We start from the raw sequence: 13,524 nt of genomic DNA on the forward strand, positions 1-13,524 counted from the left end.
TTCTACTTGGTGGTGGTGGTGGGTGGGGGTAGTGAGGGGGCGGAGGGTGAATAGTGCAACGTCAACGACTGCAGCTTCCCGGAACATATCATTTACAGTAAAAAAAAAAAATATCTATATATTTTATATATATATATATATATATATATATATATATAACGTCTCATGGCACAACACCACAACAAACAAAAAATACGTCAAAAAAAGTATCAATACTGAAATAGTGGCGATATCGTTTGAATTTACTCACGTTTACTCAGCGTAAAATCTGGGCCTGTTTAATTACATAGAAAGCTGATACAGTATACTCACAGGAAACCATGACTTATTCTGTTGCATGAAGGGCAACAGGTGGATACACAGGTTTATTGTATTTTCTGCCATCTAATGGCAGTCACTATAAGTCACTGACATAGATGGATGAACAAACATCTACATTATATTGCCAAAAATATTTGCTTACCTGCCTTGACTCACATATAATCTGAAGTGACATCCCCTATTTTATTCAATAGGGTTAGATATGACAGCTTTCCACAAGGTTTAGGAGTGTGTGTAGGGAATTCTTGACCACTCTTCCAGAAGCGTATTTGTGAGGTCACATAGTGATGTCGGACGAGAAGGCCTGGCTCTCAGTCTCCAGTCTAATTCATCCAAAAGGTGTTTTATCAGGTTAAGGTCAGGACCCTGTGCAGGCCAGCCAAATGTATCCGCACCAAAGTCGCATCCATGTCTTTATGGACCTTGCTTTGTGCATTGGTGCACAGTCATGTTGGAACAGGAAGGGGCCATCCCCAAACTGTCCCTCATCCGTCGTTTGCTCACAACTGGGCAAGATTAGCAAACAGAAGCAGAGTAAAGGGACCTCAGGCAGCTGTTAAGATTCAGAAGGAATGCGGAATTAGCAATATTTCTGCTCTACAGGTACGTTTATCACCTCTTTGAGTTTTAATTGAGTTTCATTTTTTTTTTTAAAACATGAAAAATTAAAACCGAAAACATTAAGTGCTCTATTTTCGTGCCTAGTGCAAATCCAGCACTGTGCATGGCGTAACTCTGCGAGGACGCAGGTTAGACCCAGTTTTGGTAATTTTGTGGACCGGTGTAACCCCAGCGCAAGACTCTATAAATTGTCCATAATTCTCGATAGGTGCTTGCCTATTGCCCTGGAATTGGTTGGCGAACAATCCACGGCGTACCGCGACCCTAGTGAGAACAAGCGCCACAAAAAAAAATCGGTGGATGGAAGTAATTACATTAAATTGATGTGGAAATCGCCATGAGCAAAAAAAAAAAAAAAGAATAGTTTAATATGAGCTGTACAGCCTGAACAGACTTTTTTTCATTATAACATGGTAGGGGTTACATTTCATGTTTTTTTTTTCTAAATAATAATTCATTTTATGAATAGACGGTTTTCAAGCCACTCAAGGTCACTGTACAAACATAGCTACTATAAATCAAGCAATACAATAAAGGGGCTATATGAGCTATAATTTAAATACGCCACAGTTTACAACTGTACATTCCTTCTTGGGTCTTTGATTGGTGGTCGGGGCCTCTTCTATTCTCTTGAGGACATCCACACCTTCAACCACTTGACTACAATGAGGAAAAACATGTTGAATCAACACTGAATACACAAGGTTTGAGATTTGACTACCGACTACTAACCCAAACGCAACGTAGGTCAAGTCCATCCACCGTGTTGGTTGCAGGGTGATGTAGAACTGGGAGCCATTGCTGTGGGGGCCCTTGTTGGCCATTCCTAGAGTGCCTCGCTTTGTGTGAGAAAGAGAAAAACTCTCGTCTGAAAGCAGACGTGTGACACGTGTAAGTTAAGTAATACTGCAGACGTCATTCAAACGCTCACTGCTGTACCGTCAAAGGTTTCTCCATAGATGGCTTCGCCTCCGTTTCCTTTTCTTTCTGGATTAATATCTGCAAACAATAGTAAAAACATGCAACATAATCATTTTTATTTTAATATTTACATGTAAGATGTGTTAAAAAGAGTTAAATTTTTTATATAATAATAGTTTTGTGGAAAAAAAAAATCCAATCCACAGCTTTCGGGACACTTACAATATCCGTATTTCAATTGTTTTGGTTTTTTTAAACATCGCAGTTACCAATAGTTATTTTTTAATACCTTAGAAATGGTAGGCAATTACATTTATTTTTGTATTATTTGACTAGTATTGAATTTTTGGTGGCGGCACGGTGGACGACTGGTTAGAGCGTCTGCCTCACGGGGTTCAATCCCCGGCCCCGCCTGTGTGGAGTTTGCATGTTGTCCCCGTGCCTGCATGGGTTTTCTCCGGGCACTCCGGTTCCCTCCGCTCTAACCTGTCGTCCACCGTGCCGCCCTGTTAAATAACATACTATCAATTTATTTGTATCTTTTTTATTATTATTAATGATTGTACTTTTATGTTGGTTTTTGAATGTCTTATTAATTAATGTCAATTAAGCAACTAGTCATGTCTTCATTCAATTATTTTATTTAGATTTATTGTTTTTGTATTATTATTGTTGAATTATTATGGCAAAGAAAATAATGACATATAATGAAATTAAATTACTGATCGTGTGCCTGGGTTGTGGTGTACCTCCGCCTTGCACCCAGCCGTTGGGCACTATTCGATGAAACAGGGAGCCCTTGTAGCAGAGCGGGTAGCCGCCGGTCGACTGGCCTCGCTCTCCTGTGCACAGAGCCTCAAAGTTCCATGACGTCCTTGGACACACGTCCGAGAAGAGCTGCGGGGCAAAGAAGACAACAAGTGTTGACGCACATAACTCGAGGATGCTTTGAAGTCACTTGGTTGAATATGTCCATCCATCCATTTTCATTCATCTGTTTTTGGCCAAGAAGCTGGGTATACACTGGACTGGTCACCAGCCAATGGTAGGGCACATATATACAAACACCTATTCACATTCACACCTATGGACAATTTAGAGTCTTTGGTGAAGCTAATATGTATGTTTTTGGAATGGGGGAGGAAGCCGCAGTACCTGCAGGAAAACCAAAGTTTGAACCCGGGACCTTCTGACTGTGAGGCAGACATGCCAACCACGAGTCTGTGCCGCCAGGTTGAATATGTGTTATGAATATTTACAAAAGCCATGCATTTACCTCAAACAACAACCTCCCCACTGGTTCTCCTCCAATCTCAATGTCCATGAAAACAAACCTGTGCTGAATAACAAATAGAACAGTTTATTTTGAAGACATCCCAAAAACAAAGCCTATTCAACTAATATTGCTGGACTTTCTGTTCACATCCTGTTTTTACTACTTTTAAATGTTGCACTAATATTTGTAATGTTAAATATGAATAATCTCAGCACACGTTTCCATTGGTCCAAACTTTTGACATCCTCTGTCTTTTACACATCCTTTCCCATTGTACCAACTTTATTTTTTTTGTTTTTACTTTTAAGTTATAACAGCGCTCTGTTGGAAACCATAACTGCGATGTGGCCTTTGATGAAAACTAGTTGGACACCACTGGTTTAACACCAAGTTGATTATTGTGGTAGTAGTTTGTAATGGTTTGACGTCAGACTTGCCTTAGTCGCACGGAGATGTTTCAGGTAGTATTCGTCCACGTAAAAAGCCTGCGCCCGGTCGCACGTGAAGGCCCATTGGTCCTGGGCCCAGGCAGCGAGGGCACCGCTGTCCCCGATGAACTGGCCATCCACAAAGCACATGACGCCACTGGAGAACTGCCATACTTCGCCGCGTAACTCCTTTAGTCACAGAAGGATGTCACATGTGAGAACGCTCTATTTATAGTTCACTTAAGATGTACTTCGATAGACAGTGCCGTTTCTACACATTTTCTGTTGTCATCATTGCAGTAGGATTGCGGAATTTGTGGGTGAGCTGAAAACGATGCCAATTTCTTTATTTTAGCTCTAGATTGGCCACCTTGGGTACAAATTTTCTACTGGCTATGTTCAATAAAAGAATGGATAAAACATGACCCTTTTTTGTTTTCTCAACTTACCCTCTTCTGGTTGTCCAGATATGCATGCCAGTCAAATTCAAGTAACGGACAAATTTCTGGATCCATAAGCTCACGAGGAAACTTCTGTTTTAGTCCCTGTTTCAGCAAAAAAAAAAAAACAGAGTACATTTCTGGTGAAAACATTAATCCATCACATGTTCCATATACTGTTTGTCATCATTATGTTCGCAAGGCACGTACAGACAAGCAACCATTCACATTCACACCTATGGACAAGTCTTCAATGTACCTAACATGCACCTGAAGAAAACACACAACGACGGGTAGCACATTCGATCCAAGGATTTCAGAACAGCGTGGCAGATGTTCTCACCACTTTTCCCACCCTGCCGCCCAGGTGAGAAAATTCCAACCACGAAATAGATCAACTACTGGGAAAAAAGCAATTACCTCAGTTATGCTCTTGGCAAAATGAAAATCTGGCTCTTTAATCAACCCAACTATTTTGATGTGCAATTTTGGTTCCAAGCCTGAAAAATAAATAAGAGGCGCATCATACAACATCCATAAATAATTTGTTAGTCTATCGATTTTTGTCTGTCATCTTGACAGAACAAGTGGCTGATTTTCTATAGCCACGACACAGTTTTATTTATTTATTTTTACAATATTTTTTTTGTGTGTGTTTGTCTTCGCTGCCACAATTGCTTCGAGATTACCTGCACTATTTTGTAAATAGAAATGGCGTAAAAAATTGTAAATACATTCGTTCATCAATAATCGTCTCATTTGCTGACATTTTAGGTTCGTTGTAATGATTATGCACTTCAGTCTATAATGCCTTTTACTTGTATCTTATTAATGTATGTTCCGAAAAGTCAGCAATGCTGCAAAACATGCATCATTGTGTATCGTTACAGTTTCCACTCACCGTTTGTACGTGAAGCAAGCATTTCTGAAGACAAGTTGTTGGTTTTTGTGTTCATCAAGATATCTGAATGGAATTCTGTAGTTCGGAGAGTGCCTTAGTTTATTTTTCCCTTCAGAATTTGTGAAATTACGACTTTCAACACAACAGGAACGGAGCATCGCTCTGTAAACAGAAGCCTTGTATCCACGGCAACAAGCAGTTGGTGGCGCTTGAATATGACGTCATGCCAAGCGTGTATGGCGGCGTTCAACTTTGTTCAGTTGATATCTAGTTGTCAAGTTTACACCTCAATAATGTTCTTTTCGTAGGATTTCACTATGTATGTACGTTTTATTTTCTATATTTTGTACTATTTTTAGTCATTACAATTATTTTAAAACATTTTACACTCTCGGTGACAGCAAGAAAAGTGTGTTGGTCAGATGTAAAGCGAATTGGACTGCGGCCTAAAAGGCGCCCATGTTTGAAAAATTGCGACTCCATTATTGTTGTGTTATGTGTCTCGTCGCTGTCGGGTTCCGCTCATTTACCGCATATAAAGCATATAATCGTGTCGCAATGGGTGTACACGACCTGTGGTCTATCATCGAGCCTGTTCGAGAGTCGGTGCCGCTGTACAGTCTGAGCGGAAAGACGCTTGCGGTCGACCTAAGTTTGTGGGTTTGCGAGGCCCAGCATGTCCAAGCAATGATGGGCAGAGTCACGAAGCCCCATTTGAGGTAATAACATTCATTTATGTCCACCTACACAGTGTAATGAGATCCCATGCACATAAAATAGAATTGGGCTTCTAATACACTCACAAAAGGTTTTGGATGAAATTTCAGCATGACCCTAAAATGTACTGTACTGTTAGAGAACAGACAGTTGTGTTAAAAAGGACTTAAACACTGAATAGCTAGACACGTGTTCATGATTTGAGAAGGTCAAATTAACTTAACCTCTGAAGGTAAAAGTGCATTTTTGGTTCATCCTGAAATCTTACCCGAAACCGAATGTCATTTTTTTTACAGTATAACTTTAAACAATGAGGTCCCCCTGATGCTGTGGGAGCTCTTTGCAGACCACGGCTTGTGGTGTAAAATGTAACTACAAAAATGTCAGGAAAAAAGCCTACTTGAACAACTGAACGGTTTTTTTGGGGGGGTAATTAGAGGCACGTTGAGTGATGACAGCCTGGCAGTTGTGCTGCTAACTCCCATTTAACACAAGTCAGTTTGAATGTGATTGGTTAATTTGGGAAGACAGCCCATATCCCAGTATCAGAGGGTGTGCACATTTGTGCAACCACATTATCTCAGTTTATTATTTTTACTTTATCTCTCGCAAGGATTTTGGTAGATTTCCATCACATTAGTGGTGGAAAAAGTTTTGAAATTATTTATTTTGGTCAGTTTTTTTTTTTTTTTTTTTCATATCACAAAAACCGTGGCACATGAACAAGGTTTATGTAGACTTTTTATATCACTGCAGCTAACTAAGATAACCATGATGATACACAGGAATCTATTTTTCCGGGTGTCGTCTCTCGTTCTTATGGGGGTCAAACTGGTGTTTGTAATGGAAGGAGAGGCTCCGAGACTGAAAGCAGAGACCATGAGCCAGAGGACTGCAAACCGATTTGGAGGCCCCCCAAAAGTCTCTAAGTCCTCCACTAACACCAGCAGAGGGCGCTTTAATGCAGTGTTAAGAGAGGTTGGTTGGCTTGTTTACAGTGGAATTCTATGTTATCATCATCGTGTGAGCATAGCGATGTCATGTCTATTTGCAGTGTGCAGAGATGCTTGACTGCCTGGGAGTGCCGTGGGTGGTTGCTGCAGGGGAGGCTGAGGCCATGTGCGCACACCTGGACTCACACAGTCTTGTGGATGGTTGCATCACCAATGATGGAGATGTGTTCTTGTACGGGGCACGGACCGTCTACAGAAACTTCAATATGAACTCCAAAGTATGTATGTTCATGCCGCCCATGTTTTTATTTCCCCTCTCGAAAAGATTACAGTTTTTTTTTTTTTTAAGATTCATTGCGTTGTACAGTTTATAGGTCACATTAATGGTGGAAGTCTTGAAAATGATTTATCTTTACAAATGTCACAAACACCTGGCAATTGGCATTTCAACAGGAGTGTGTAGACTTTTTATATCCACTGTATGATTATCTATGCAACACACATTTACATGATACGGGTTATCTCAGATTTTTCAGTTTCCATTAATAATAATTTCCTATTTTATTTTATTCATTTAAAATTGGACCTGAGTCTCGAAAATGTTTCCAAACCAGCTTGCATCATGATAGTTGTTGTATTTCCTTTCAGGACCCCAAGGTGGACTGCTACAAGACCTCCCGTGTCCAAACGGAGTTGCGTCTCTCCAGAGAGAATCTTGTTGGTCTGGCAATCCTCCTCGGATGTGATTACATTCCCAAGGTATGTATAATCCCACCTAAATAAATCAAACACGTGACTTCTGCTCTTCTGTTAATGCACGTCTTTTGCCACTCTTGTAAGGGAATCCCCAGTGTCGGTAAAGAACAAGCTCTCAAGCTGATTCAGACCATTAAAGGACAGACTCTCTTGCAGAGGTAGGATAAAAAAAAAAAAACGAGCGCCGCAGAGAAGACACCGTAGTGGTGCGATGATGTCGCACGTGCTGATTCTCTCAGGTTCATGCGGTGGAAGGACGAGGCGGCGTGCGTGTCTCAGGGAGTCGTGAAGAAGCTTCCCCACTGCCACATATGTCGACATCCCGGTGAGTGAACTTTGAAGGGCCGCCGTTTGTAGCCCAGATAAGAGTCAGTGTCTCGAACATGCGTATTCAAAGTACAAAAAGCAGCAAAGGTTGAATACAGTTCTTTCCGGGATGCTTCAAAAGCTCGGAAAAATCCCATTTGAAACGACTCTAATTTAATGAATTGTTGTAAAGGCAAACCTTTTCCATCATAGCACCTTTATTAACTTCAGGCATTCTACTGTGGAGGTTACACTGTACTTGTTCATCAAGCTGCAGCATCACATTACGACTAGCTGTATTTGTATTCCCGCTTTTTCTGCATTACCATGTACAGTATTCACATTTGTGAGTTGTTGTTGTTTTTTTAGGCTCCGCCAAAGCCCACGAACGCAGCGGCTGTGTGCTTTGTGACAGTCAACGATTCTGCCAACCTCAAGATTTTGACTACCACTGTCCCTGTGACTGGCATCGCTCAGAACGGACACGCCAGGCCCAGTCCATCGAGGCAAATATCAAAAAGTATGTTGCAGTTGTCATTAAAGCGTCAGCTTTAAACAAAACAATTGAGGATAAGGGTCGGAATCACTCGCCCACCTCACTGTTCCATTCTAATATGATTCAGAGGGCTATGATTCGATTTTGGGTTGTCCATTTTCTATTGCACTTGCCCTCATTAGGTTGAGCCTATCTCGTTGAAACTACAAACTAAATCATAAATAAACTAGTTCATTGTGCGCCGTTTGTAACCTAAAAACTCCGTTCTGACAGGACCCTGGGTACAGATACATTTGCTTCCAGTCTTTTATGAAAACAAAATGGAAGACCATTAAATTATAATGTTTTTGATTGTGTGCATTCAAATTATTCTTAAAAAAAGATCACATCAGTGTTAGTCGTTAAGATCAATACTGATGAATATTTGCATTAGGCTCGATCACAATCTTATCACACAATTTACACATATGCGTACTCGTTCACATGCATTGACCCTAACAATGCGGAAATCTAATTCGCTTTCTTATCGACCAGATGATTTCCTTGTGTCGTTTTATCGTTTCAGGAAAACGCTGGCGAGTCAGCAGTTCCCGTTTACAGAGGTACAGCTGTTGTTATATGCCTCATTAGGTTTTACTTCAGACCAGCTGTTAAAGTGGTGTTTGAACACATCTGTAATTTCAATTGCCCTGCAGATTATCAACGAGTTTCTGCTATGCAAGGAAAAACCTGTCGCAAACTTCAAAAGGAGGCAGCCAAATCTGCTGTCAATGCAGGTAATTCAGTATGTCCATCTACAGCCGGAGGTAACCTTTTTTCCATTTGTAAAGTTCCCCATTTTTTAAGAATTTGGGTTTTAAATGTTCCTGGGCTTTTTATAACGGTTCCTCTGAGATTTGATTTGTTTTTAACTATTGCATGGCGACCGGATCAAATGTTTTCTCAAGCCCCCTGTTCTACATCAATTGGCTACTTAGCCAGATTGTTATCATTTTTTTTCTTCTCCATTTTCTCAAAGAAATTTGCTCTTGACAAGATGGAGTGGCCAAAGCACTACACCAGTGAAAAGGTTTTAGTTCTGATGACCTATACAGAGCTGATGAACAGAAAGTGTGGCAGAATTATGTCATCGCAAATCAAGCCCATCCGGTAGTCCTTTCATATTTATTTTGTATTAGTTCAACATTTTTTAATATATTTCGTATAATTATTTTATATTATTCATTCCTTAATCATTAAATCAAATATTTTATGCTATTGTTGTAATATGGATTTCTAAATTTCCTATCTTCCCCCACCCTCCCGCACCCCCCCTCCTATTAAAAGGATATCGAAACAACGCGTGAGGAATTCAGTTTCTTGCTTCGAAGTCATCTGGAGCACACCAGGCAAGTTTACGTAAGCACGCACGCACGCACACACGGTGAAACAACATCCTCTTGGCTCGAGTGACAGGCCTGCTGCGTGGAGCAGAGGTGATGTTGGGGTGCGGGGACGTAGAGGGGTGCTGGGGGTTGTTAGTGACTGGCTGTGAGGTACGCTTCAGAGGTGGCAGATCACTCACAACAGCCGCTAGGTGCTAAACCAGCTTCCTCCCCGTGCTGGGAAATCTGTCATATCCAAGTGTAGCTCACTAACAAGCCCGTCTCCCGCCAAGCCGTGGAAAGTGTACAAAATAAACTAAAATACAGGGGAAAAAATTACATCTAATTTATTTTCATTTTATTGTTATTTTTATTTTATGTATTTTAAAACATCTGTACGAAATTGTGCTTGAAGCGTGTACATATCTATTATAAAGTCCTTGTCCTACATTCTGATGTTCTCCCGCTCTGATAGCTCAATAATGATAAAGTTACCAATAAATATTGTAGTTACAAGTGCTTTAAAAGAAAATAAATCACATAGGAAGAAAAGAAAGTTGTCTAAAAAATAAGAAAACACCTGCATAAAAAAAATAGTATTATTTCGTATTTTATGAATAGAGAAAAGCTAAAAGTAAAAGGAAAAAATACAAATCCACAAAAAGTAAAAAAATATAATAAAACGAAATTCGAGATCATCTACTATGTTTGTATGACTTTTAACTAATGGGCATGTAGGCATAATGTATGTAAAATTAATTGAACTATAAAAGTTGGACTCTGTCCTCTGTAATTTGACCTGGGGTGACTTCATTTCCCTTCTTTATCATATTGTATTGGATGCTTAGAATTCTTAAGTGTTTGCATTTGAACTTGGAAAATGTGTATGAATGTGGAACAATTTGTATCAATGACTACTGTGGGCCCCTGATAAGAAGAGCACAAATCTAAATTCATTGAAAAGGAAAATCAAGGTATTGTAACAAATTGTCCTTTTATTATGCATACCCTGCAGATCATTACGTGTTTCCAGAGGATCAGCCCGCCAAGGAGCAGCACGAGGTGAGGTCGGTGGAGGAGGCGAGCCTCTTCCGTGTGGCCTTCCCAGAGGTGGTGGAGAGCTACCTGAATGAAAAAGCTTTGGCTGAAGAGAAAAAGACTAAAAGTAAGACTACATTGGTGCTTAATGAGCAGCCTCTGGGCCAAATGTTGCATGGATGTCGCTGGTAACCGTTGCATGATCATTTTTCCATCAATTTCGTACGGCCCCAGAGCCCCACCCACCTCAACCATACCCAGACGTGGCAAGTTCTTCCCATACCGAGTTGACGAGATGTCCTGATCAAAGGCACCCGGAGGTTTGGCTTGTTTTTGCAAGCGAAGCTGTTACGGCTGCTCCGACACCCAAACATGTTAGTTTGACAGCTCGGCCAGCACACATCAAAGGCTCGGATGGAGCTGCGAGGTGTCTCCCTGTCTCGCTGTCACGTACTCGCTCGAAGCAGGATTCTTCTACACCTTGCGCTGTAACAAGTAAAGGCTTCACTTGCTCATATAGAGGAGAACTGGCATACCACAGAAAACAGAAGCTCAGGAAAAATAAGTGTAGAACAGTCGAATAATCTGTAAACACAGCGTCTCCCAACTGCTATTGAGCCAAGGAACATATTTTATGTTTGAAAAAATATGGGAACACCACCAAACAATATAGTCATGGACAACCTGCTGGGATCTCCGGATGAGTATTTAAACAAGGCCGGCTGGACAAAAGCAGTCAAGATCAAATTGTCAGCATTCGGAGAGCGTGGCTGTGCCTGAATCTTTTGAAACATCGACACAACACAACACTAAACAAGCTACGCTAGCTAGGCCAGCACGCCGAAAATACATCTTCCCTTCAGATAGTCTGCGTGGTTGCTTTAGAGCGCCTCGTTGTCGGCTACGAGTGCGTCTACATCACGCGGAGAAAGACTGAAGAGTGAGGAGGGCGCTGGGCTGGCGTGGCCACTTTAGAGCGCCTTGTTGTCAGCTGTGAGTGTGTACACGTCACGGAGAGAAAGCGAAAGAGCGAGGGGAATTTTTTAAATTATTATTATTTTTTTTTTTTTTATAAAGTCCGACATGACAACCAACTTTGCGCTTGCAAGGCCGTTTTAGAGTGCCTCGTTGCAGCGTGGAAAAGTCCAGCAATGACCCGGAGGCTTCAAGCGTATATATTTTCCTGGCTCAAACATGTAGATATGTATAGGCATAAGAGAGATGCTAGACGAATCAGCATCCATTTTTATTACTGGTATTTGATTGACAGTTGAGCATGGCGTGGCGTCGGTGCAGTCAGTGGACACGCCCACAGTGTCTGAGAACAGATGATTGAAAATTCCACATTTTGAGGCCTCATTTGATATACTTGGGAGTTTTTTTTTAATGAATGGAGAATATCTGATACAGCTCTTGTAATTGATTGCGTGAATGGACGTGATGTCCTATGATGCTCACATTGAGTCTCTACCTCTTTCAGAGAGGAACCCAAAGAGTAAAAAGGAAAAGACGCCTGATGAAGCCGATGAGGTTTTGGACCTCCTAGCGCAGATGACACTTCAGAGCTCCCCTCCAGAAAAGGCAAAGACCCAAAAGTTGCCTTCCGTTCTTCCAAACATGCAGGAAGTGGTGCTTCTGGACACACCAGTGAGCCAAAAACATCAGGGACTCACAGAAATTTGTCCCGGTATGCCTCTTTCTCAGGCAGATTCCTCACCGTCCGTCTCCGCCGCTATCGACACACTCCACCTGAGTGACATCGACTGGGACGCTTTGTCCTTCACTGCCACCCCGCCGCCTCAAACGGTTCCAAAGGCCCCACCACAGAGCACCGCGGAGCCCATTGGGGATGACGTCAAGGACATGGTGGAAGCTGAGCTGAAAACTTCTACTACTCAACATTCCGATGCTGGTCCAGAGCACTGTTTCACTGAATGTCCTCTACGGGACAGGCTGCTTATGAGACACACAAGCACAGCAACGGAAGCACACAACAATAAGGTCCCCAAACAACTATGCTACCTTGTACCAATTTTAAAACCCATTGCAGACACTCGTAGAGAAAGCGATGGTATCAAAATATCAGGGGAAGCAACCCCAGCAGTGCAAAGCCAGACAAGGACGGACAAAAGGCCTCCTCACAAGTACAAATTTGTCAGAGCTGCAGCTGCAAAACTGCAGAGGTGCCACTCAGAGCCATGCCAGGCAGACAAAGACAGAAAGGCGACCGTCAAGAAGACCGTGTGCATGAGCGTGTGTTCATCCAGCGAGGACAGTGACGCGGACAACCAGCAGATCAGAGCTCGCGGAACCGCCGAGAGCAAGCACACGTACAAGCCCAAGGGACGGATGCCGTCAGATCTCCCTCCGAAGCTTGTTTGTGGACCACTTAAAACCACCTCTGAGATTGTCCAATCCTTGATGCCCAAATGTGTGGAGAATGGAGATCATGTCACAAACCTTCAAAGCAAAACCAAGGTAGAAACCCACGTTGATGTCGTGTTCCTTCCCACTCCGGCGTCCCCCAGCATCGTGTTAGATAGCGACGATTCAGTCGTTTGCGGGGACAGCCCTTTGCCGCTGGCAGAGAGACTCAAGCTCAAGTTGTTCAAGTGAGAAGCAGGACCAAAAAGATTTCAAATGCAACACAAATTCATCATGACGAGGCAAGGTACTCTATCTCTAATCTCAACAATTTACAAGCACGCTCACCGTACACGTTAGGCACAAAGAAATCTGCTTTTAAAAACAAAGGCACACTATCTGCAAGTCCAAAAGAAGCATCCATATTTGGAACACAACCATATTGTACATTTGTACTTCCATCCATCCATCCATTTTTACAGCGCACATATGCAGTAGACAAACCATTCATCTTATTCACTCCAAATGACAATTTAGTCTCGAACCCCAACCTCAGAACTGCGGGGCAGATGTCCTAACCACAAAACTACCATAATGCCGCCCGTTCATACGTCATTCAAAA

The 13,524-nt window shown here is 41.9% G+C and overlaps 2 protein-coding genes across 2 annotated transcripts; one reads left to right on the top strand and one right to left on the bottom strand.

The window, feature by feature from the left end:
• Positions 1 to 1,468: 1,468 nt before the first annotated feature.
• On the bottom strand, positions 1,469 to 4,963 carry ppil6 (peptidylprolyl isomerase (cyclophilin)-like 6). The gene is made up of 9 exons (XM_061704719.1): positions 4,909 to 4,963; positions 4,428 to 4,507; positions 4,017 to 4,112; positions 3,577 to 3,756; positions 3,140 to 3,202; positions 2,613 to 2,760; positions 1,882 to 1,941; positions 1,675 to 1,810; positions 1,469 to 1,602 (listed from the first exon to the last, which is right to left on the bottom strand). The coding sequence occupies exons 1-9, from the start codon at positions 4,961 to 4,963 to the stop codon at positions 1,491 to 1,493; spliced, it is 930 nt and encodes a 309-aa protein (XP_061560703.1). The 3' UTR covers positions 1,469 to 1,490.
• Positions 4,964 to 5,466: 503 nt separating this feature from the next.
• On the top strand, positions 5,467 to 13,336 carry LOC133417132 (flap endonuclease GEN homolog 1). The gene is made up of 13 exons (XM_061704645.1): positions 5,467 to 5,627; positions 6,411 to 6,603; positions 6,680 to 6,856; positions 7,227 to 7,337; positions 7,419 to 7,492; positions 7,574 to 7,659; positions 8,010 to 8,160; positions 8,702 to 8,738; positions 8,832 to 8,912; positions 9,155 to 9,285; positions 9,463 to 9,524; positions 10,516 to 10,665; positions 12,019 to 13,336. The coding sequence occupies exons 1-13, from the start codon at positions 5,467 to 5,469 to the stop codon at positions 13,152 to 13,154; spliced, it is 2,550 nt and encodes an 849-aa protein (XP_061560629.1). The 3' UTR covers positions 13,155 to 13,336.
• Positions 13,337 to 13,524: the final 188 nt, after the last annotated feature.

The sequence above is a fragment of the Phycodurus eques genome, chromosome 18 (assembly GCF_024500275.1).
Source record: "Phycodurus eques isolate BA_2022a chromosome 18, UOR_Pequ_1.1, whole genome shotgun sequence".
NCBI classification, from domain to species: domain Eukaryota; kingdom Metazoa; phylum Chordata; class Actinopteri; order Syngnathiformes; family Syngnathidae; genus Phycodurus; species Phycodurus eques.

Coding starts and splice junctions, on each gene's coding strand:
- LOC133417132 (XM_061704645.1), top strand. CDS start 5,467: ATGGGTGTACACGACCTGTGGTCTATCATCGAGCCTGTTCGAGAGTCG. Junction 5,628..6,410: donor GTCACGAAGCCCCATTTGAG/GTAATAACATTC, acceptor GATGATACACAG/GAATCTATTTTTCCGGGTGT. Junction 6,604..6,679: donor TTAATGCAGTGTTAAGAGAG/GTTGGTTGGCTT, acceptor GTCTATTTGCAG/TGTGCAGAGATGCTTGACTG.
- ppil6 (XM_061704719.1), bottom strand. CDS start 4,963: ATGAACACAAAAACCAACAACTTGTCTTCAGAAATGCTTGCTTCACGT. Junction 1,811..1,881: donor CTATGGAGAAACCTTTGACG/GTACAGCAGTGA, acceptor GTCTGCTTTCAG/ACGAGAGTTTTTCTCTTTCT. Junction 1,603..1,674: donor TTGACCTACGTTGCGTTTGG/GTTAGTAGTCGG, acceptor TCCTCATTGTAG/TCAAGTGGTTGAAGGTGTGG.